At 40.9% G+C, this 23,807-nt stretch overlaps 1 protein-coding gene across 1 annotated transcript in view; it reads right to left on the bottom strand.

Annotated features, from left to right (window-relative positions):
* Nucleotides 1-1,191: 1,191 nt before the first annotated feature.
* ube3c (ubiquitin protein ligase E3C) overlaps nucleotides 1,192-23,807 on the bottom strand; it is a 111,999-nt gene continuing 89,383 nt past the window's right edge. The window contains exons 14-18 of the mRNA XM_048606079.1: nucleotides 22,245-22,349; nucleotides 17,934-18,021; nucleotides 2,466-2,563; nucleotides 1,921-2,053; nucleotides 1,192-1,295 (exon numbers count right to left, since the gene is read on the bottom strand). Of these exons, the coding sequence (XP_048462036.1) occupies nucleotides 1,192-1,295; nucleotides 1,921-2,053; nucleotides 2,466-2,563; nucleotides 17,934-18,021; nucleotides 22,245-22,349 (528 nt within the window). The remainder of the gene's footprint in view (nucleotides 1,296-1,920; nucleotides 2,054-2,465; nucleotides 2,564-17,933; nucleotides 18,022-22,244; nucleotides 22,350-23,807) is intronic.

The following is a 23,807-nucleotide window of genomic DNA, read 5'->3' as shown; positions in this document are numbered from 1 at the left end:
CCATGTTGGAATTTATGCTTCACTTAAGCCATCTTGCCTCTTCCATTGTCTAACTTCCCTTTAAGTGCATTATCATAGAGTCATAGAGAGTTTTTATTTCATGAAAATGGGTCCTTCAGCCCATTATGCTCATACCAGTCATCAAACATCTATCTATTCCATCCAATTCCATTTTCCAGCACTTGGCCCATCACCTGGTATGCCATATCCACATCAGCTATAAACCTATGGTTGAATTTCTATATTCACATTACTCGATTCCCTATTTGACTCCTGGGTGATAATCGTCAAATAATGACATTAGTTCCACTTTTCAAGCAGAAATGCCCTCTCTATGGCTGCACAGAGAAGTCTTTGCATGAATTTGAAGATCTCTGTTGGTACCCCCAATATTTCTCTTTGTGAAACAAAGACCTAGTCCATTCACATCCTTTCCTGATAAGCTGAACTTCAGATTTAATAACATTCTTTTCAATCTTTCTTGCACCCTCTGTTGTGTCTCTGAAACCTTTGTATATTGTGGCAACCAGAACTGACCAAGGTTTAATGCAGGTTTAGATAACTTTTCAATTCTATCCTTCTAGAAATTGAGAGTGGTTTTGCTTGCTTTTGTTATGGTCCTATTGAGCCTCATTGCAACTTGCAATGATTTCTGTATTTGTGCTTTTTAATCCAGAAGCTTTGCTACCATACTTGAATTCTTAATATCCAATTAATCCTCCTGATTTTTATAAAAATACAATACCTCATTATTTATGTTAAAATTAATTTGTCAATTATACAGCCATTCTGCACATTTATAAATGTCACCCTGCAACTTTGCCACTCTGCTCAGTGTAGTGAAGAGCAATGTCATATTAATGGACTACAGAGGTTGAGTGTAAAACAAGCTAGCTCTGTCATAGAAACGTAGGACTTAGGAGCCAAAGTAGGCAATTTGGCTGCTCAGACCTGCCGTCCCATTGAATAAAATCACACCGATCTGGTTATCATCTCAACTCCACTTTCCAGCCTGCATTTTATAACCCTAAACTTGCTTGTCAATCAAAAATCTAACTCTGGCTGGGATAAATTCAATGACAAAGCCTCTACTGACCTCTGGAAATGACATACAAAGTAATGATACTCTAAGGTGGGGAGCACACATCTCAATTTAACACTGATATTTTTGAACTCTGTTCCAAGTTTAGTCTATCCTGCAGTAAGTAGTACCCTCCCGGTATCCACACTGTCATGTCCCCTCAAGATCGCATATATTTCAAAAACCAGCCAAAGAGACCAGAAAACTACAGATGCTGGAAATCAGAAACAAAATCAAATTACTGGAAAAACTCAGGTATGGCAGCATCTGTGCAGCAAAAGCAGAGTTAATGTTTCGGCTCCAGTGATCTGTTCCAAAAAAAAGTCACCAAACTCAAAACATTAACTGATTTCTCTCCATTGATGCTACTAGACCTGCCTAACTTCTCCTGTAATTTCTGATTTTGGTATGTATTTCAATTCTAGATTCACTGTAAACAGTATAGGCCCAACTTGTTCAACCGTTTCTTCAATAGTTTTAAAGAGCAAGTTCAACAAAGTAAGCTCCAATTTTGCTGTTTTAGGCATTCTGATGTCAAGATTCAGATGTTACCGGTTGCATCTAGTACTATTCTTTGGGCAACAATCTATCCTGAACCAAATCTGCATCCATAATATTGTTAAACCTATGCTAATATAATATGAAGTTTGTTTATAACATTGAATCAGCTGATTATTCTCAATACTTTTGCATTTAATTAAGACAGAGGAATTTGGCAGTTTATTTCAGCATCGTGTGCTCAACTCTTATCAAGGAAGTCATTCAATTTAAATACACACATTGTTCAATATATTTCAGAGAAATGGAAGTGAAAAAAAGCTGTTTTCCATCTCACCTACCATTTTCTGGTGACAGCTTGTCATATGCGTCTTCATAGATATAATTGCGTCGAATTGTCACATTAATTCCATCTAAAAATGGCCCCTCTCCTTGCACATCTTGTTTGTCAGCAAAGATCAATCTTTGAAAGATCTTAAAAAGAAATCACCATTAGTAAAGACAAATTGACAAAAACAAAATCTGCAAATTTGACACCAATATTGGCATGTTCATTTTTGAATTTATTGACTACAATTTACACGTAGCAAGTTATAACTAATCTATTTAGTTGGTCATCTAATTTCCTTACACAATGACATACACTACAACACACTCAGAATTGTACACTCCCTACGCAAGAAAAATTCACACGTGTGGCATTTCACTTTAATTGCTAAATTTTGATTTGATCATTTTTTAACAGAAATTTTAACATGTACTATTTATTTGTTTTAACAAAGCTTAAGCCAAATTATTTTCTCTGACAGATAAGCATCCTGCGCATTTAGAAACAGTAGGCTGTAAAATATTTTTAGGATCAAGTTCAGAGGAGAATAGTATTTACCTTAACTCGTTCTTCAAACGGAACTACAAAAGGTAGTTCTGTTAAAATGGCAAGATGACGTTCTTCAGATACTGATAACTGAGCTGGCTCCTGCCCAACTGAGAAAATATAACCGGGAAAAAAGAGAGAAGCAATAGCCAAAGTTTCATTAATAAATTCAAACATATCCAACATAGAAATCTGACAGACTGCTTGATAGGCAGAAATGTTCACTTGCTGCGAACATAATTACCCTAATACAAATGCACACCCTAGCTGTCTTGCACTTCAAACCAGAGAATTACAGAATCCCTACAGTGTCTAAACCGGCCATTTGGCCCAACAAGTCTACACATACTCTCCGAAGAACATCCCTCCTGGACTCACCACCCTACCCTATCCCGGTAACCCTGCATTTCCCATCTCTAATCCACCTAACCTACACATCCCTGGACACGGAGGGCAGTTTAGCACGGTCAATCCACCTAACTTGCACGTTTTTGGACCATGGGAGGATACTGGAGCACCAGGCAGAAACCCAAGCAGTCATGGGGAGAATGTGTAAACTCCACACAGATAGTCATCAGAGGCTGGAATTGAACCTGGGTCCCCGGTGCTATGAGGCAGCGGTGCCAACCACTGAGCTACTGTCTTCAAAAGTGCTTCATTGTTTGTACAAGTCTTTCGATATCCTGACATCGTGCAGAGCACTACGTGGATGCATGTCTGAGTTCATACCCTGTCATTTTTCTGAGACAACTAGGAATTTTCAACAACTACATACTATAAGAACACTGCATATACAAGCCTCCAAACAACTCAAAGGAAAATACTGCTGATACTGGAAGTCGGAAATTCAAACAAAGGGAAATATGCAGCAGATCAAGCATCATCTATGAGCATAAAGCAGAGTTTACACTTCAAGTCCATGGTTTTCATCAGATAATGTTGGTGCACTCAATAGGTAGCTGAGCTGGGTGCACAACACAGCTGGGCTGCATCTTTCCTATCTGCAGATAAGATTTGGACTAGACCAATTAAATCTAGTATTAACCCAATCTGAAATTAATAGGAATAAACAAAAATAAAAATCAAGCTGGCAAAAGTTTGAAATAAAGGTTGAGAAGGACAAAACAAGACTACGACCAAAGTAATAATTAAAAAGAGAAAACTCACAGGTGGTAAAAGCATTTTGCAACCAATAGAGTGCATTTGGAAATATCACTGTTGCAATGCAGGAATTGTAGCATGACCTTTGCACACAATGAAGAGAATAGTGAAAGTAAATGTTGACCCCTTAGAGGACAAAAATGGCGAGGTAATAATGGGAAACTCAAATTGCAGAATCATTAAACCAATATTTTGTCTCTGTTTTCACTGTGGAAGATAATTTCTTCCCAATCACTGCAGTGACTACAGAGGAAACTTGGTGAAGTCACTGTAACTAAGGAGAAGGTATTCAGTAAATTGATAGGATTAAAGGAAGGTAAATGCCCAGGGCCTGATGGCTTGCATCTAAAGTATTAAAGGAAATGACAGCAGAGATAGTGGATGCATTAGTTAAGATATTTCAAAATTGTCTAGATTCTGGAATGGTACCAGTGGATTGGAAACATGCTAACATGACACATTTATTCAAAAATGAAGATAGGCAGAAAGTGGGAAATGACAGACCAGTTAGTTTGAACTCTGTAGGGGGAAATTTGCTGGAATCAGTAAAGGAGGAGATAATGGAACACTTGGAAAATCAAACTCAATTCACCATAGAGTCATAGATTTGTACAGCATGGAAACAGACCCTCCGGTCCAACTCATCCATGCCAGCCAGATATCCTAAATTAATCTAGTCTCATTTGCCAGCATTTGGCCCATATCCCTCTAAATCCTTCCTTTTGATGTATCCATCCAGATGCCTTTTAAATGTTGTAACTGTACCAGCCTCCACCATTTCCTCTGGCAGCTCGTTCCATACACAACACCTTCTGTGTGAAAAAGTTGCCTCTTTAGGTCCTTTTTGAATCTTTCCTCTCTCACCTTAAACCTATGCCAGTGTCAGCATTGGGGAAACGATGGCCTAGTGGTATTATAGCTGGACTGTTAAATCCAGCGACACAGATAATATTCTGGGGGCCCGGGTTCAAATCCCGCCATGGCAGATGGTGGAATTTGAATTCAATAAAATATCTGGAATTAACAGTCTAATGATGACATTGTTAATTGTTGGAAAAACCCATCTGGTTTATTAATGTCCTTTAGGGAAGGAAACTGCCATCCTTACCTGGTCTGGCCGACATGTGACTCCAGACCCACAGCAACGTGGTTGACTTAACTCCCCTCTGGGCAATTAGGGATGGGCAATAAATGCCGCCTAGCCAGCGACACCCTCATCCCGTGAATGAATAAAGAAGAAAAAAAAAAGCATGGCTTCGGAGGGGCAAGTAGTGCTTGACAAACTTGGACTTCTTTGAGGATGTAACTAACAAGATGGATAATGGGGATCCAGTGGATGTGGTATATGTAGACTGCCAGAAAACATCTGACAAGGTGCCACATAAAAGACTGATCCAGAAAATTAGATTGCAGGGGGTTTATGGTAGAATATTAGCTTGGATAGAGGATTAGGTGACTGATAAAAGCACAGGGTCAGGATAAATGGGTCCTTCTCTGGAAGGTAAACTACAACTAGTGGGATGCCACAGGGTTCAGTTCTCAAACCTCGACTATTTACAATCTATATTCAGGTATTTCTGCTATAATACTTGTTTCATTAACGCGAATTGGCTGTAACACATTTGATAAATAGTGGACGCTGTTTGGATAACGCAAACCTTCCGCTATACAGGTATAGCGATTTTCTATAGCACGAGGTCACACAAGAACACAACAATCACGTTATAGAAGAACTGCCTGTAAAAATGTTCTGTAAGCAAGGACATCGTGTAACATAGCAAAATTTGCAGATGATATTAAAATAGATGGAAAAACAGGCTGTGATGAGTAGATAAGAGTTTACAGGCGGATATTGATAGGCTAAGAGAATGAGCCAGAATATGGCAGATGGAGTTTAATGTGGATAAATGTGAAGTTGTCCATTTTAGTTGGAAAAATAAAAGGGTAAGTTATTATTTAAACGGGAAGCAGATTCAAAGTGCATCAGTGCAGAGGGTTTGGTTGGTCTTTGTGCATGCATCACAGAAAAGATGCATGCAGGTAGTGCATATAATAAGCTAAATGGAATCATGACATTTATTACAAAAGGATTGGATTATTAAAGAAAAGAAGTGTTGTTACAACCATATAAGGCAACAGTGAAACCACACCTGGAGTACTGCGTCCAATTTTGGTATCCTTACTTGAGGAAGGATGTGGTGGCACTGGAGGCAGTTCCGAGGAGGTTCATTAGATTGATTCAAGGGATGAAAGGGCTGTCGTACGAAGAGTAGTTGAATAGCTAGTGCTTGTACTCGCTGGAGTTCAAAAAAATGAGGGGGGTGGGGCGGAATCTGATGGAGGTATATAAAATTCTAAAGGGGATTGATAAGGTGGATGTTGAACAGATGTTCCCCATTGTGGGAACATCTTAAACAAGAGTTCATAGATAAAGAGCAAGGGGAGGTAGGTTCGAAATGGAGATGAAAGAAACTACTTGTCAGAGGATTGTGAATCTGTGGATCTCATTGCGCCAGAGTGCAATGGAGGCAGAATCAATCAAGAGATTCAAGAAAGAAATAGATATGTTTCTGATGAAAAGTGGGATGAAGGACTATAGGGAGCAGGCAGGAAAGTGGAGTTGAGACCAGGATGAGATCAGCCATGATCATGTTAAATGGAGGAAGGGGCTCAAAGGGCTGAATTGCCTATTCCTGCTCTGAATTCCTATGTTCCAAACAACATGATAATGAGGACATTATCTGTTTTTGCGTTGATGACTGCGGAATAAATATCAGCCAGGATACCAGAGTGAATTTTCCTGCTTTTTTCAAAAACATGCTGAGGTCTTTGTCAGTCTTCTTGGGTAGAGTCTTATCTCATTCGAGACAGTACTTCAGTTCTGCACAGGAATTTCAGCTTTGATTTTCATGCTCAAATCCAGGAGTGGGACTTGAATAGACAACTTCTTGGTTCAAAAGTGAATGCTACACGCAGAGTCGTAACTGATAGTTAAACAGGGCCAAGAGATGATTTTTAAAAAGGGATCAGAAGGGAACCAGATAAAAATCTTTGGGAGCACGTACTGAAACAAAAGAATAGATGCGCATCAGAAACATTTGAAACAGTGAACAATGCGTCCAGGAGGAATACAAGAAACAAGAACAAATTATTTAACGGTGAGAAATGACAAAATTGAAATTATCAAACAATTTCAGACAATCATATATATAACAAACACAAAGACCAAAACAACCATCAGGATGTGCATATGAAAATCGAATGTAATGTCAGCAAAACAGCAGAAATATCTAATAACTGAGAGACATTATCTGGCAGGGAGACTAACATGATGGGAACATCACTAAAGGAATAGGTGAGAAAATGAGACGAAGACATTGAGAATACTAGACGGTGGGATGAGAGTGTGATCATTTATAAAATCAAACAGAATAGCAGCAGCTTCAGGTAAGAAGGGATTGCATCCTGCTGCCTATGTCAGCCTTCATATATCAAAAACTTAGCAAGATGTAAGAAGCATTTTTGTATATAAAGAAATTATTCAAGAGGGAAGAGTGCTAGGACTGATGAAGAGCTAATGCTACTCTTGTATGTAAAATTGAGCTTCAAGCAAGTTTCTGAAACTAAATATTGGTGGCTTGAAAGATAATGGAACCCTTATCTCATAGAACAAGACCAGCATTTATTGCCTATCCCTAACTGTCCAAGCAAAGTCAAGAGTCAACCATTGCCCTGTAAAAGAACCTGAAACCTCATGAAGAGTCATCAGCACAGATTTCTAAAAGGAAAGCACATCCTCAAGGAAATCAATTGAATTTTTAAGTAACTGAAAAAGAATCGCAAAATCGCAGAACTATTACCACACACGAAGACATCATTCGGTCCATTATGCCTGTACGAGTTCTATTATCTGATGCCAATCTCAGCCTTTTCCTCATATCCCTGCACATTATTACGATCTAAAAAAGCATTTGATGTCTTCTTGAATACCTGAATTGAACCTGCCTTCACACATTTGCAGGCAGTACATTCCGTACCATAACAATTCAGTGTGAAAAAGCTTTTCTCGGATCATTCTATCCCTCCTGTTTCTGTTTCTTCTACAAGCAGTAACAGCTTCACCTATCTACTCTGTCCAAAACCTTAATCAGATGTCAGGCAGCTTTCTTTTCTCCAGAGAGAAAAGTCCCAACTTCAAATCAATCAATCCTCATAACTGAAGTTTCTCACATCTGGAAACATGCTGGTAAATAGGTAATTAAATTTCAGTTAAGTACAAAAACAATAAGGCACCAAACAGGCAGTTTTAACTATCCAAATATTAACAGAAACAGTTTTAATGTGCAAGGTAGACAGGGATCCAAATTCTTAAGGAAAACTTTAGACTCAATGCTGAAAGGCCGGCAAGGGCGGTTCTGGACCTAATACTCGGAAATGAGTTGTGCAGGGGTCTGTGTGCTCTCCTGTTTCACTGGACCTGAAAAAGGGGCTGTGCTCTGAAAGCTGAGATTTCAAATAAACCTGCTGGACTAAAACCTGGTGTCAGGTGACTTCTGACTTTGTCCACCCCAATCCAACACAAGCATCCCCATATCATGACTACCATAGACACCACTAACTGCCAGCTCAAAAGTGGAGAGGTGAAGATCGCACATATCAACACAGACATCAAGTTTCTGCAGAAATGCAAGAAAGCACAGAAGATCCCAAAAAGGACTACAGATCCTGAACCCACTCAAGGCGACCTACAATTCAGACTACACGGAGACTCCGCTGTCGGACCTTTCACAAACTCACGCATCTCGTACACCAACTCTACAGCAGGCACCGCAACCTTGAAATCAAGACAGAATCCATATTATCAGCTTGTGATCAAGATACAGCAGTACAGTTGAGACACTGCCAAGCAGATGAAGCAACACAACTACACCACTAACATGTACACCAAGAACAAGAAACTGGAGAACCTTGGCATCACCACCAGCAGTAACCAAGCCTCCCCTGGTATCACCACAGCGAAATCCACCCGTCAATTTCTTACCACATCCTTCAACCAGATGAAAACCGAAGTTCTCAGCCGAGGGCTCAATTTCTGTCCCATTGGTCTTGCTGCAGATAGAGGAATTCATCAGGTGAATGAGGCTCCAGGAATTCTATTACAAACCCCAAGATGTCAGCAGTGAGCTCTATGAGACAACCAACAAACCGGAACAGTTAAAGATCCATGGAGCAGCAACCAAAGGAGTCATCGAATTGGATTCCTCTGGAATGTCTTGTACGCTCAAACCATCAGGAGATGTGTTAATGCCAGATTCATCAGCTGCACTCAAGGTAGCACAGAATGTCACCCGTTCACAACACAAAGCCATCCATGCTCTCAAGACCAATCGCAACTTTGTCATCAAACCAGCAAACAAAGGAAGAGCCATCGTCATAAAGAATAGAACAGACTACTGCAAAATAGTATACCAACAACTGAACAACCAGGAAACCTACAGACAACTACCTGCCAACCCAACCAAAGAACACACCCATCAACTCAGTAGACTGATCAAGCTTTTTTTTTTTTTAAAAAAAGAATCCCTAGTGTGGAAACAGGCCCTTCGGCCCAACAATTTCACACCGATCCTCGCAGCATCCCACCCAGACCCATCCCCCTAATCTACACATCCCTGAACACTATGGGCAATTTAGCATGGCCAATCCACCTTGCCTGCACATCTTTGGAGTGTGGGAGAAAACTGGAGCGCCCAGAGGAAACTCACACAGACACGGGGAGAACGTACAAACTCCACACAGACAGTCGCCAAAGGCTGGAATCAAACCCGGGTCCCTCGTGCTGTGAGGCTACAGTGCTAACCACTGAGCCACCGTGCCGCCCATTTGATCCAGTCCTCCAGAGTATTCCATGCACTCTCATCCCACTTCTCACGTACAAGACTTCTACTGCCTTCCAAAGATGCACAAAGCCAACACATCTGGACGTCCCATCTTATCAGGCAACAGGATCCTGTGCGAGAACCTCTCTGGCTATGTCGAAGACATCTTGAAACCCGTTGCACAAGGAATCCCCAGCTTCTATCATGACACTACAGATTTCTTACAGATCACAGCACCCACAGACCAGTCTAACCAGGAACATTTCTCATCACAATGAACGTTTCGGTACTCTACACCAGCAACCCCCATGATGATGGTATTGCCGCAAATGCCTCAGTACTCAATACCAACAACTACCAATTTCCAGACGACATCCTACAACTCATCTGCTCCATTCTCTACCACAACGACTTCACCTTTGACAACCAGTTCTTCATCCAGACACATGGAACACCCACGGGAACCAAACTTGCACCCCAATATGCCAATATTTTCATGCACAAGTTCAAGCAAAACTTCTTCGCTGCGCAGGACCTCCAACCAACATTAAGCACCAGATACATTGACATCGTTTTCTTCCTTTGGACTCATGGCTAGGAGTCACTGAAATAACTAGATAGTAACATCAACAAATTTCATCCCACCATCAGACTTACCAAGGATTACTCCTCAGAATCAGTCTCATTCTTGGACACCCTAGCACCTCACCCTACCACAAGCCCACGGATAATCTCACGATGCTGCGCTTCTCTAGTTTCCAACCTAAACATATTAAAAGAAGCCATCCCCTATGCATACACAGGATCTGTTCAGATGAAAAGGAACATAATGGACACCTGAAGGTTTTAAAAAGATGCCGTCATAAGAACGGGATACGACACTCAACTCATCGACTGCCAGTTCCAACATGCCACAGCTAAAAACCACAACAACCTTCTCAGTAGACAGACACAGGATACAACCAATCCAGTACCCTTCATCGTCCAGTACTTCCGTGGAACGGAGAAACTACACCATGTTCTTCGCAGCCTTCAAGACATCATTGATGACAATGAGCATCTCATCAAGATCTTCCCTAAACCTCCACTTCTCACCTTCAAACAACAGCCAAATCTTAAACAGACCATAGTTCGCAGCAAACTACCTTCAGGACAACGTTGACCACAACACCACACAACTCTGCCATGGCAATTGCTGCAAGACATGCCAGGTCATCTTGGATACTACCATCACACATGGGAGCACCACCCACCACGTACATGGCAGATACTCACGTGACTCAGCTAATATTGTTTACTTCATACGCCGTAGGCAAGGATGCCCCAAGGCATGGTATATTGGCGAGGCCATGCAAACACTACAATAATGAACACCAGGCAACAATCGCCAGAAAGGAATGTTCCCTTCCAATCAGGGAAATCTTCAGTAGTCAAGGGCATTTAGCCTCTGATCTTCGGGTAAGCATCCTTCAAAGTGGACTCCAAGATACGCAACATAGAATCACAGAGCAGAGACTAACAGCCCAAGTTCTGTACCCATGAAGATGGCCTCAACCGTGACCTTATCGCGCTACAGGTGACCTGCCACACTGTTCCGTATCTGTAAAATCTTTGACTTTGCTGTTTCAACAGCATCATCTTGATAAATTGCGATGATCTCTCTAACTTGATTAGTTGGTACAGTTTTGAAGTCACCCCCTACCACACCCGCCATCCACCTATGGGGTGAACCATTTCATCCAACATTTTTGTTTATTTGCAGATACATTTTATTTTGATTAAAAAAACGCACAATTTGTAGTCACAGACAGTGTGGCATCTTATAAATTCCTACTTTCGGAATAAAACCAGCCTGATTCTGAACAAGGCCTCACACCTACAATTCAGTGTCACCTTTTGTATATTCCTGACACCCTGCTTGATTGTCATGACAGCACAGCACTGACGTTGACTTTATAAATGCTTTACTCACTGTCTAACACTCTTGGTGACCTGCAGAGACTTATCACCTAAACACTCCACTCACTAGTTGTGTAATCTTTTGATCTCTCTGCCTATAAACTCTGTCTGTGCTCTCCTCTCTCACTGCACCTGAAGGGGCTGTGCGCTGAAAGCTTGAGATTTCACATAAACCTGTTGGACTGTAAGATGGTGTTATGTGACTTCTGACTTTGTCCACCCAAGTGCAACACCAGCATCTCAAAAATCTCTCACATGGCCTAAGATGCAGCAGTAGGGGAGTATTTGGGAGATAGTAACCATAATTCAGTTAGAATTATTATAGTTATGGAAAAGCTGGGAATAGAAGTTCTAAATTGGGGAGAGATTTATTTTACTAAGATATAAAATGATTTGTCCCAAGTGGACTGGGAGCTGCTATGTGTAGATAAAACTATGTCAGATTTAGGACACTTTCAAGAAAAAAATTGAGGGAGCATATTGTGAGTGTTCCATAAAGACAGTAGGACCAACAGCAGAGAAGCACGAATGTTATGGGTCATAAAGGTGAAGGTTACACAAATAAAGCTTATGGCAGCTAGCAAGAGCTATCTGTGTGGGGACCTGGAAGACATGGGCACAGTCCTCTTGAATAATTTATGCCTGTCTTCACAAAATGGTAAAGGACAACACAGATATACACATGACCATGGGTAATCTGTGAAATATTAGAACAAATTAAAAGATTTAACAATCACGTATTGGATAAATCTGCAGGCTCAGACGAGATGAGATAGTTTATGGAGCTGAGATTAGGGCAGGGAAGAGGGTTGGTGAGTAATCTTCAATTCCTCTCTGAACACAGGTAAGGTGCCAGAGGATTGGAAGACATTGCCCCAGTATTAAAAAAATGGAGGGATTGACCAAGAAATTATACCAGTCTAACCTCAGCGATAGGAATGTCACTCAAAAGCAACCTGACGGACAGGAGCAGTCAGCATGGATTTCCTCAGGGAAGGCCATGTTTGATCAAATTTTTTGTGGGGTGACTGGGTGTGTTGATGATGGTAGTGTATTTCACATGGTCTATATAGACTCAAGTCTTTTGTTAAGATCCTAAGTGGCACACTGGTCGAATAATAGCCTATGGTATTCAAGGTAAAGTGGCATGTTGAATCCAAATTGACAGGGCAGTAAGCCGAGGATGATGGTGCGGGGAAGTTTCCGAGAACTGGAAGTCTGGTTTCAGTGGGGGTTCCATGTGGCTTGGTGCTTGGGGGTGTATTTTAATGATTAGCACTTAAACATTGGGGGTATGATAAAGAGGTTTGTGGATGATAAGAAAATTGGTAGTGTATTAAAAGATAAGAAGGGTGGCCATAAACTGCAAGAGGCTAAGTGTGAGGCGATGCACTGAAAGGGTTACAAAGCAAGGGCATACACTATCAATAGGACATCAGAGGGAGATTGGCGTGCATATCCACTGACCCCTGAAGGTGACAGGGCAGTTAAAATGAGATGGTTATGATGACTTATGGGGTACTCGCAATGCATGCTGAACTGCATCCATCACTTTTTGGAACACAACTGGAGTACTGGGTAGATCTGGTCACCACATTATAGGAAGGTGGTGATTGCTCCAGAGAGGGAGCAGAGGAGATTTACCAGGGTGCTACCTGATCTGGTGGGCCTTCGCTATGAGGAAATATTGGATAGGCTAGGACTACTTTCCTCAGAGGGATAAGGTTGAGAAGGGGACCATATAGTAAGTGTATAAAATCATGAGAGACATAGGTAAGATGAATAGGAAGGCACTTTCTCCATTAGAATAGGGGTCATTGAACAAATGGCATAAATTTAAGGTAACAGACAGAAGGCTAAGAGACTAGTGGGAGAGAATTTTTTCAGCCGAGGTGTGGTGGGAATCGTGAACTCTCTGCCTAAAACAGTGGTTGAGTCAGAAGTTCTCATAACATTTAAGCAGTATTTAGATCTGCACTTCAGTTGCCTTAGCTTATATAGCTAAGGGCCAAGACCTATGTTCAATTTCAATGTCTTATACTGAGATTATGCCTTCTGATCCTATACTCTCCCCAAGGGTAACAACTCACCCTTATTTAAGCTTAGCATTGTCATTTCTGACCTAACTTCCTCTTTTCTATTTTGTTTTTAAATTGTGGCAAATAACATTCAATGGAAGTTAAAAGATACGTATGAAGACGCAATCAGGATATCAACATTTTGCAAAATATTGTAGTCAAAATACTTCCCAGCTAGATATTTTTCCTTAAATCTATTTTGGTTATTCTTTCAGAAAGGGTTAAAGGCATTTAAACAAAAATTGCCTGTACAGCAAAGCTAAACCACTATCGTACTACTAGAGCTCAATTATTCTGGTCAATTAGTCAATTTTATCTGCATTTCTCCATCAAGTTTCTATCTTTTACGAGAAATACGTTCTCTACTGGTCAATGCAGTCTATTTATCATTCTAGTTACTGCCATTTAAGTAAATGAAAAAGGCCAAACAAACACAGCCATATGTGCTTCAACAGTACTTTCACACTAATTGGGTTTATTCCATATGGAGTCAAGTGGCATTAAACAAATCATACACACATTGTTATCTGCTTGCTTCACACTGTACTGTTGGTTGAACTAGATTCAAAATTCAAGTCATCTAATAAGGGCCTAGTTCCAGAACTTTGAAGACAGTCAAATTTACCCAGACCAATGAAATGAAACTACACTCCATTTTCAATAAATTTTAATTTGATAAATTTTTCTAATAATTTTGATGCATGATTAGCATTATGGAAGAAACTGTGCTCTTTCTTACTGATCAAATTAGATACATGCTGCAATACTAATAGCTACATATGCACTGCATTTGTATGTCCATTGTAAAAAAATTCAATTGAATAAACTAGCTTACCGACATTTCACTAATACAGTATCTTTAAATGAAAGGGAAAAATCTTCCAAATCAGACTAATCGAAAGGAATTTATAATCATAAACTGCCATTAAAACTGTACTTTTTCTTCATAAGATCAAAGATCAATTTAGGAGAGAAAATCCAGTTGGCCCGTATTAATCTATCCATTCAGGAAATATTCTATAGCTCAACTGTTACAGCATCAAATTAATGCTCAAGCAATGTTAACAATTTTACTTTCACAAACACGCCCATTCCATTTGCTGATCACTTGCCATGTAAAGAACAGCTCGTATTTAGAGTTGTTAAACGTCGAGGTTAGTTGCAAAACGCTTCACATCAAGCAAGAATGGGCAAGGGAATTTTAAGAATACTTTATAAAATGAGTTTTAAGAAGAAGCGTAGATCAATAAAGGCAGTGATTAGCTCAGCACTAGATTTCTTGATTTGTCTTTGGCTACCTTCACATGTGCCCTTACCTTCCTATTAACCAATTTGGAAAACACTTGGGGCCTCTCTCAGAAATCCATGCTTCCCCATCTTAGCTACACACCGAATAGTATGAAACACACCATTTTGCAAATCCTAATTCACTCCTATGAATAGGGATCAGCCCCATTACTTTTCTCTACTTTGCCTGTCAGTCACAGCAGTCTGAACTGGATACATTATAATCCAATCAAAGCAGTATACAGGTTAAATACAACTTTCTACATACTTTATTTTGGATAGATGGTCGAGAAAGAGAGTCATACAGCATGGAAACAGACCCGTTGGTCCAACTCATCGGCGCCAACCATACAGTCATGGTCAGAGTGAGACAGCACAGAAACAGATCCTTCAGTCCAACTCGTCCATGCGGACCAGATATCCTAAATTAATCTAGTCCCATATGCCATCATTTGGTCCATATCCCTCTAAACCTTTCCTATTCATAGGAATTTCACTGCTTGTTTGTTTATCTTGTACCGAAATCGGACGTCCAGAGATGCTCGTTACTTCACAGCCAGTTAACTGCGAAGGTTCATTGCTCCCTTTTTCTGAACTCGACAGGAATTTTCAAAACAACCTCCCAGGTGGTCGACTGCTCTCTCTCTTTTCTCCCATTTCCAAGTATCGTTGTTTTGATTTTTTTTCTCCAATCTCCAAACAAAGCAAAAGCTTCTCAAACAGTTACTACTGCTTGAGAAATCAAGGCGATGAGCTCCAGCACTAAAAAACCTCAAGAAAAAACAGGAGCAGCAGCTCCTACAGCCATGATTTTCTCCCTTCCGCCATTTTGGCTAGACATCCCCATTTGACATAATCCCATGTGCCAGCATTTGGCCCCTATCCCTCTAAACCCTTCCTATTCATGTATCCATCCAGATGGCTTTTAAGTGTTGTAATTGTACCAGCCTCCACCACTTCCTCTGGCAGCTCGTTCCATACACGCACCACAATCTGCGTGAAAAAGTTGTCCCTTAGATCCTTTTTAAAATCTTTCCCTACTCACCTTCAACCTCAGCCCTCTAGTTTTGGACTCCCCCACCCTCGGAAGACGACCTTGGCTATTCACCCTATCTATGCTCCTCATGTTTTTTTTTTATATAAACCTTTACAACGTCACCCCTCAGTCTCTGACGCTCCAGGGAGAAAAGCCCCAACCTATTCAGCCTCTCCCTTTTGCTCAAACTCTCCAGTCCCAGAAACATCCTTGTAAATTTTTTCTGCACCCTCTCCAGTTTAACAACATTTTTCCTCTTGAAGGGAGACCAGAATTGTACAGTGTTCAAAAGTGGCCTCACCAATGTCATGTACAACCACAACAGGACTCCCAACTCTTATACTCAATGTTCTGACCACAGGATGCATACAAACGCCTCCTTCACCATCCTGTCCACCTGAAAATCCACTTTCAAAGAACTATGCACCTGCACCCCGAGGTCTCTTTGTTCAACGATGTTACCATGGACCCTGGTAATAACTCTGTATGTTCTGCCCAAGTTTGCCTTACCAAAACGCAACTACACATTTGTCTAAATATACATACACTGGTCACAGGCCTCCAGTCTGAAAGCAACCCTCTGTCTTCTACCATCAAGCCAATTTTGTATCCAAATGGCTAGCTCACCCTAGATTCTATGTGACGACCTAACCTTCATAACCAGTCTATCATGCAAAACCTTGCCAAATGCTTTGCTGAAGTCTATACAGACAACATCTACTGCTCTGCCTTCATCAATCTTCCTCAAAATACTCAAGTTTATGAGACACGATTTCCCACCACAAAGCCATGTTAACTATCCTTAATCCATCTGTATAAACCCTGTCTCAGAATGCCCTCCAAAAACTTGCCCACCACTGACTTAAGGCTCACTGGTCTATAGATCCCTGGCTCTTCTTTACAGCCTTTCTTAATACCACATTAGCCAATCTCCAGCCTTCTAGCACCTCATCTGTAGCTATGGATGATATAAATATCTCAGCAAGGTGCACAGCAATCCCTTCCCACAAAGATCTGGGAAACATCTGATCAGGTCCTGGGGATTTATCCACCTTTATGCGTTTTAAGACCTCCAGCACCTCCTCTTCTGCAATATGAACCCTTTTCATGACATCAATATTGATTTCCTCAAGTTCCCTGGCTTCCAACTCCTCCTCCACAGTAAATACTGATGCAAAATATTCATTTAGTATCTCAATCTCCTGTGGTTCCACACAGACGGCCACATTGATCTTTAAAGGGTCCTATTCTCTCCCTAGTTTACCTATTGCACTTAATGTATTTAATTGAACCTCTTTGGATTCTCCTAAAGCTATCCCCTCTTTACCCTCCCGATTTCCTTCTTGATTATACTTCGACTGCCCTTATACTTCTCTACGGATTCACTCAATCCCAGCTATCTGTACCTGGCACATGCCTCCTTTTTCTTGACCAAAACCTCAATTTCTCTAGTCATCCAGCATTCCTCACACCCACCAGCCCTGCCCTTCACACTAGCGGGAACATACTGCCTCTGGGCTCTCGTTATCTTATTCTTAAAAGCCTCCCACTTTCCAACCATTCTTAACCTGCAAATAACCTCCCCCAATCAACTTTTGAAAGTTCCAGTCTAATACTATCAAAATTGGCCTTCCCCCACTTTAAAACTAAGTTTTTGATCTGTTCTATCCTTTTCCGTAACTATGTAAAAAATAATAGAATTATGATAACTTGGCCCAAAGCACTCCCCATTGACACCTCAGTCACTTGCCCGGTCTTATTTCCCAGATTTTTTTCATTGACCTTCCAATATCAAACAATCTGCCTGAATGCCTAAATTTTTAGTCTTTCCCCAGTTATTTCAGCATTCTTGATGATCAGGTAAAAGCAGAGATATCATACAGGAAAATATTGTGGTTTCTACAATGTTTCAATGTTGTGCTATTTTTAACAGTGTGTTCACTCTACCATTTCCTTGCGATAAAAAACAATGAGCCTTGGCTGCAGACTAGCATTGACTAAACAGTGAATTTTGCAATAATCTTCTTCATTTAAAGAGAAACTGACAATAAATTATCTTGAGTAAAAGGAAGGCAATTACCATCTAGTGTAGATTGCAATGGCCCTATCCTTCCCATTCGGCGCATCCTCCAGACATGTCTAGCTGAGGGCACATACAGCTGAGTGACCTGGTAAGAGATGTGACAATAAGTGACCATTAGTCTTCCAACTTTGGTGGATTTTGAAAACAATAACTTCACAACTGATGCAATTCCAGGAGACATTAAAATGTAAGAAATTCAGGTTGTCTGTAAAGGAGAAGTGGCACTTCAAATAATCAATTCAGTATTGACAACTAAAGTGACTGCAAAATGAAAGCAATTAAGATAAGTAGTGCTTAATTTGAGTGCATTTGAAGAATTTTCCAGTTTGCTTAACTTCCACCTATATTATACAGCACAATCTCACCAAGTAGCATTTTTTTTGTCAGCTGAACATCTGACAAGCATGGAAACAAACTATCAGGGCCTAACAGGATAAATCCTGATCGTGAGGAAATGATCAAGGCTCATGAAATTGTATTTTACGTGTCAACACGTGGACAGGTGCAAAAGAACTGCAGAATAGATTAAACTGTGGTACTCATTCTAAAAAGGAAGACAAGAACTAATTAAAGCAATTACAGGCCAGTTAATTTAGTTCCACCTTGAATTAAATCAGGGAAAATTACAAGAATGCCCAATTTCAAATGATCACAACACTATAGGAAAAAAAAGGATGCCCAGTGGATTGGCAAATCAACTCTGACTGACTGAGACATTGACCTAGTGAAAGCAATAAGCAATACATCTCCTCATATGACCTGATAATTCTCCTTCTTTCTCCCTTCTTAAATGGGAGTGACATTTATTGTTTTCAAGTCTGTACGAACTTTTCCAAAGTCCATATAATTTTGAAAGATAACCACAAATGCATCCTCTATCGAGCCATATCCTTCAAAGCCAAGATGATGCTCCACTGGTCCAGGAGATTAAGAGACTTTTTCAAGCATAACCTTTTGGCTATTTCGTTTTTCCAGTTCCTCAGTTTCATAAATCCTTTCCTTATCTGGTAATTCTGGGAGATTTTCTGCATCTTCTTCCATGTAGACAAAGTAACTGTTCTCCATTATAAATTGTCCTTTGCCCACCTATAGTGGGTTAACATTTGTTCTAGCTAATCTTTTCCTTTTCACAAATCTAAGGAAGCTTTTAACATCGCTTTTATCTTCCTCAGTAGTTTATTTACAATCTTCATTTCCTTTCTGAATCAGTTTCTTGCCTTCTTCCTTTGCTGGGTTCTAAATTGGTCCCAAATATCATACTTCGCACTTTTTCTGGATACTTATAAGCCATTTTAGTCATAAAGAAAAAGGAAGCATATGTAAAGTGTAGGAAACGGAAACCAAACACTGCCCTTGAGGAATATAAAGGAAGCAGGAATTAACTTAAACGATGAATTAAGAGGGCTAAAATGAGCCACGAAATATCCTTGGCAAGTAGGATTAAGGAAACTCCCCAACCATTTTATATGAAGATTAGGAGTGAGAGGATAACTAGGGAAACGGTAGGTCCACTTCAGGACAAAGGAGGGAGTTTATGTGTGGAGCCACAGGAAATGGCAGAATATTGGCATCAGTATTCCCAAAGAGAAGGACACAGATGATTGGAAGATTAGGGAGGGGTATATTCATATTCTAGACCATGTTGATGTTGAGGTGGTGGTGGTGGTATTGGGTCCTTTAAAAAGGATGAAGGCAGATAAATTCCCAGGGTCTGATGGGATCTATCCTAGGATAGTGAGGAAGGCAAGGGAGGAGATGCTGGAAACCTTGGAGACCTTTCCATCCTCTTTAGCCAAAGGTGAGGTCCCAGAAGAGACTTGGAGAGGATTGACTTGCATTTGGAAAAGAATGAACTTATTAGGAACTGTCAGGCATGGCTTTGTGCTGGGGAGGACTTGTCTCACAAACTTGAATGAGGTTTTTTGAGGAACTGATGATGGTAGGGCAGTGGATAGTGTTTACATGGAATTTACTGAAGCATTTAACATGGCTGATTGAGAAGATTACATCATATGGCATCCAAGGTGAATTGATAAGTTGGATACAAAATTGGCTTGGTAATAGAGGCATAGTAGTTGTGGGAGGGGTGTTTTACTCTGACTGGAAGTCTGTGACCAGTGATGTTCCACAAGGATCAGTGCTAGGTCCTCTGTTGTTTGTAATTTATATAAATGATTGGGATGATAATGTAGGTGGTCTGATTAGTAAGTTTGCAGATGACATGAAAACTGGTGGAGTTAGGCATAGTGAAAAAGGTTGTCAAAGGATATAATAGGATAAAGATCAGCTGGAAAGTTAAGCAGAGAAATGGTAGATGGGGTTTAATCCAGTCACATGTCGATTGGAGGTCAAATGAAAGAAGGAAGCATATGGTAAGTTACAAGACTCATTGGAGATTTGATATACAGAGGGATCTTGGGGGTCAAGTCCATAGCTGCCTGAAAGTGACAACACAAGTGGGTATTGTGTAAAGAAGGCATACAGCATGTTTACCTTCATCATTGGGGCACGGAGTATAAAAATCAAGGTGGTGAGTCATGTTGCAGATGTATAAAACTTGACTTAGGCCACGTTTGGGATATAGTGAAAATAACAAATATTGGAGATCACAGCTGGTTAGACAGTACACATGGAAAGGGAGACAAAAATCAAGTTGCTGGAAAAGCTCAGCAGGTCTGGCAGCATCCGTGAAGGAAAAAACAGAGTTAACGTTTCAGGTCCGGTGACCCTTCCTCAGAGGAGAGTCCTTCACAGATGCTGCCAGACCTGCTGAGCTTTTCCAGCAACTTTGTTTTTGTTCCTAATTTACAGCATCTGCAGTTCTTTTGGTTTTTATCCATGGAGAGAGAACAAGCTAACGTTTCAAGTCTAGATGACTCTTCAGAGCTGAAGCAAAGTGTGGAGGGGGCAGCATTTATGCTATAGTTGTGGCAGGGGGTGGTGATGGGGTGTAGCGTGCTGGGGGAGGAAAGATGTTGATAGCTCAAATGAAGTGAGAATAGCAGAACAACGGTGTGTCTAACTGCCAGACTTGAAAGAACAGACTGGAGCTGGCGGAGGGGAAAGAGAGGCCATGGTGACGGAGAATGTAACAAGTGTTGCAACCAGAACTGCACACAATAAGGAGAATGCGGAGGCTTTAGAAAGGGTGCAAAAGAGGCTTACCAGGATGTTGCCTGGATTTGAGTGCATTAGTTATCAGGAAAAGTTGGACGAACTTGAATTGTTTTCAGAAGTGTTCCAGGTAAAGGGGCAAACTGATAGAAATAAATAAATAAAATTATGGGCGCCATGCATGGGGTGGATAGACAGTCTTTCTTCTCTCCCCCCCCCCCAGCCACACCCCCCCACCACCACCACCACGAAGGATATGTAGATTACTGACGGGCATAGGTTTAAGGTGAGAGGAAAGTTTAAAGGAGAACTGCAAAGCAAGCTTTCTTTTAGTTTACACAGAGGATGGTGGATTCCCGGACGATGCTGTCAGGGGAGGTGGTAGAAGCAGAAACGATAGCCATGTTTAAGAGGCACTTAGACAGAACACGAATAGGTAGGGAATGCAGGGATATGGACCATGAGCAGGCAGATGGAATTAGTTTAGAACAGCATCATAGTTGGCACAGACATGATAGGCAAAAGGGCCTACTGCTGTACTGCACTGTTCTATATTCTAACACTTTTTATTTAATGCAACATGTTATTTATTTTGTTAAGCACAGCTGATTGATCTTTCCCTCCATAGGTTTGTGTATTAGAGGAATTTAGAAAGTTAGTGGATGACAGATAAAAGATTCCAAGACATTAAGAATAGGTAAGGCTGGAGAAGAATTTAAGAATTTAAGACCGGGGACACAGTGTAAAAGTTAGAGCCTGACCTTGCAGGAGTGAAATTAAGACTGGTGACAGGTGTTTGAACCAGTCTTCAGCAAACACCAACTGAATGTGCAGCTAAGACCAATCAGCCCATTAAAGCATTGGTTGGCTGGAGTAGAGTGGGAAGAATTGGAGCCCTCAGGAACAGAAGTAGTTTCCATTAGTGAAGTACAGTGAGCAATCAATGAGAGTGTTCTGCAGCAAACGCAAAAAGTGCTGAAGAAACTCAGCAGGTCTGGCATCATTGTGAAGTCCCTAAGTTTGAATTCTCTCAAACATTCAAGCATCAGGCTGATCATGTCGCAGTTACATTGTTTTGATTTTTTTTTGAAAAGCTTTTAAAGTAATAGGAAAGAGCTGACTAATAATCGATCCCCGAAGTTACATTTCAGAAAATCACTTCATCTCCTGCACATCAGCATGATAAATACGTACCTTATCTGCTCGGATATTAACTTGATCAGAAAGCCAGTGATCAGGAGGACAGAATTGCCTTCTTGTGTCCCTTGATTTTAGCATTTTCACTAAATTAGAGATCACCTATGTGGAAGGAACATAAACAAGTGACTTATATACCACTGTTACATACAGGTTACTTCAGTTATATTCCTCTCATTACTCAAGGAATATAGAATATTTACATCATGAAATCAAGGAATATAGAATATTTACATCATGAAGGACATAAATCTGATCACATGGAAAAAATTGAGGAGTTAAGAAAGCAAGATAACAGCAGAGCACTGACTAGAACAGCTTATGAATGCTACTGCCTCCAAGATTACATGGTACACAGTATCACTTCATGCTATCTTTCCATAACACATTTGCTTTTCTCAATATTATTATAAAATATTTGCTGGAAAGTGACTCAGCATTCACCAGCAACTTCTCAGCCAGGACGCCTGACCTCAAGTCCCAGCTGCTCCATAGGTCTGTAATAACATATCTGAACAAGTTGACTAGAAAATTTCTATGAAGAGCAGTTGCAACCAGCCCTCAAAAAAGAATATAAGCAAAGCCAATCTCTAAATATTCAAAATCATCCTTTCCAGCAGCCCAAAGTTGGTCAACACATCTCCAGTTAAGCGGGGTCTTAAGAAGGGTCCGCCGAAACGTCAACTTTCCTGCTCCTCTGATGCTTGGCCTGCTGTGTTCATCCAGCTCTACACCTTGTTATTCCAGTTAAGTAATATTGCAGCTAATTGTAGCACATCCTGTGGCTTAGATGATCATTTCGTACAAACGAGAAATCAAACCTAGCACTTTCAAATGGGTGCACTGCTGAGTATCAAACCAAAAAATGAATTTTCAAAATGGATCTTTGTATGCGAGAGTGTCTATCCTTTATCAAATATAAACTCCCACAACATATTTAATATTTGCAGTCATGTCACAATGTAAACTGTACCATGATATTGCAAATGGTGTTGCAAATGAGAAGTGGAGGTCCATTAAATATAATTCTATTCTCAGTCTGTAATTTAACAGATAGGTCAGACGTTGGGATAGAATGGAGGTTGGGGGCTGGGTGCTGGAAGGGGAGCCAGGGGATGGGTGGGAAGTTTATTTGAAATTGGAGAACTCAAATGTTGAGTCCTCCTTTAGGGTGCCCAGGTGGAAGTTAAGGTGTTGTTCTTCAAATTTGTGTTGAGATTCGCTGCAACACTGGAGGAGACCGAGGACGGATGTGTCAGACAGTGGGGGGGTTGAAATGGGTGGTGATAGGGAGGTTAGGTTGGCCGTTATGGGCCAGGAAAGATGCTCAGTGAAACAGTCACCTAGTCTATGTTCGCTCTCACCGACGTAGAGAAGACAAGGAGCACCCCAATAGACTAGGTTGGAGGAGATGCAGGTGAAGCTCTGTCTCACTTGGAAGGGCTGTTTAGGGCCCTAGGTGGAGGTGAGGGAGGTGGTGTGTGGGCAGGTGTTGCATCTTTTACGGTTATAGGGCAAAGTACCGGGTGGGGGATTGGGGGGGGGGGGGGGGGGGGGGGG

This window comes from Rhincodon typus, chromosome 2, assembly GCF_021869965.1.
Source record: "Rhincodon typus isolate 14 chromosome 2, sRhiTyp1.1, whole genome shotgun sequence".
Taxonomy (NCBI): Eukaryota; Metazoa; Chordata; class Chondrichthyes; order Orectolobiformes; family Rhincodontidae; genus Rhincodon; species Rhincodon typus.
Note: the sequence above shows the minus strand (reverse complement) of the source record. Positions and strands in the feature narration are given on the sequence as shown.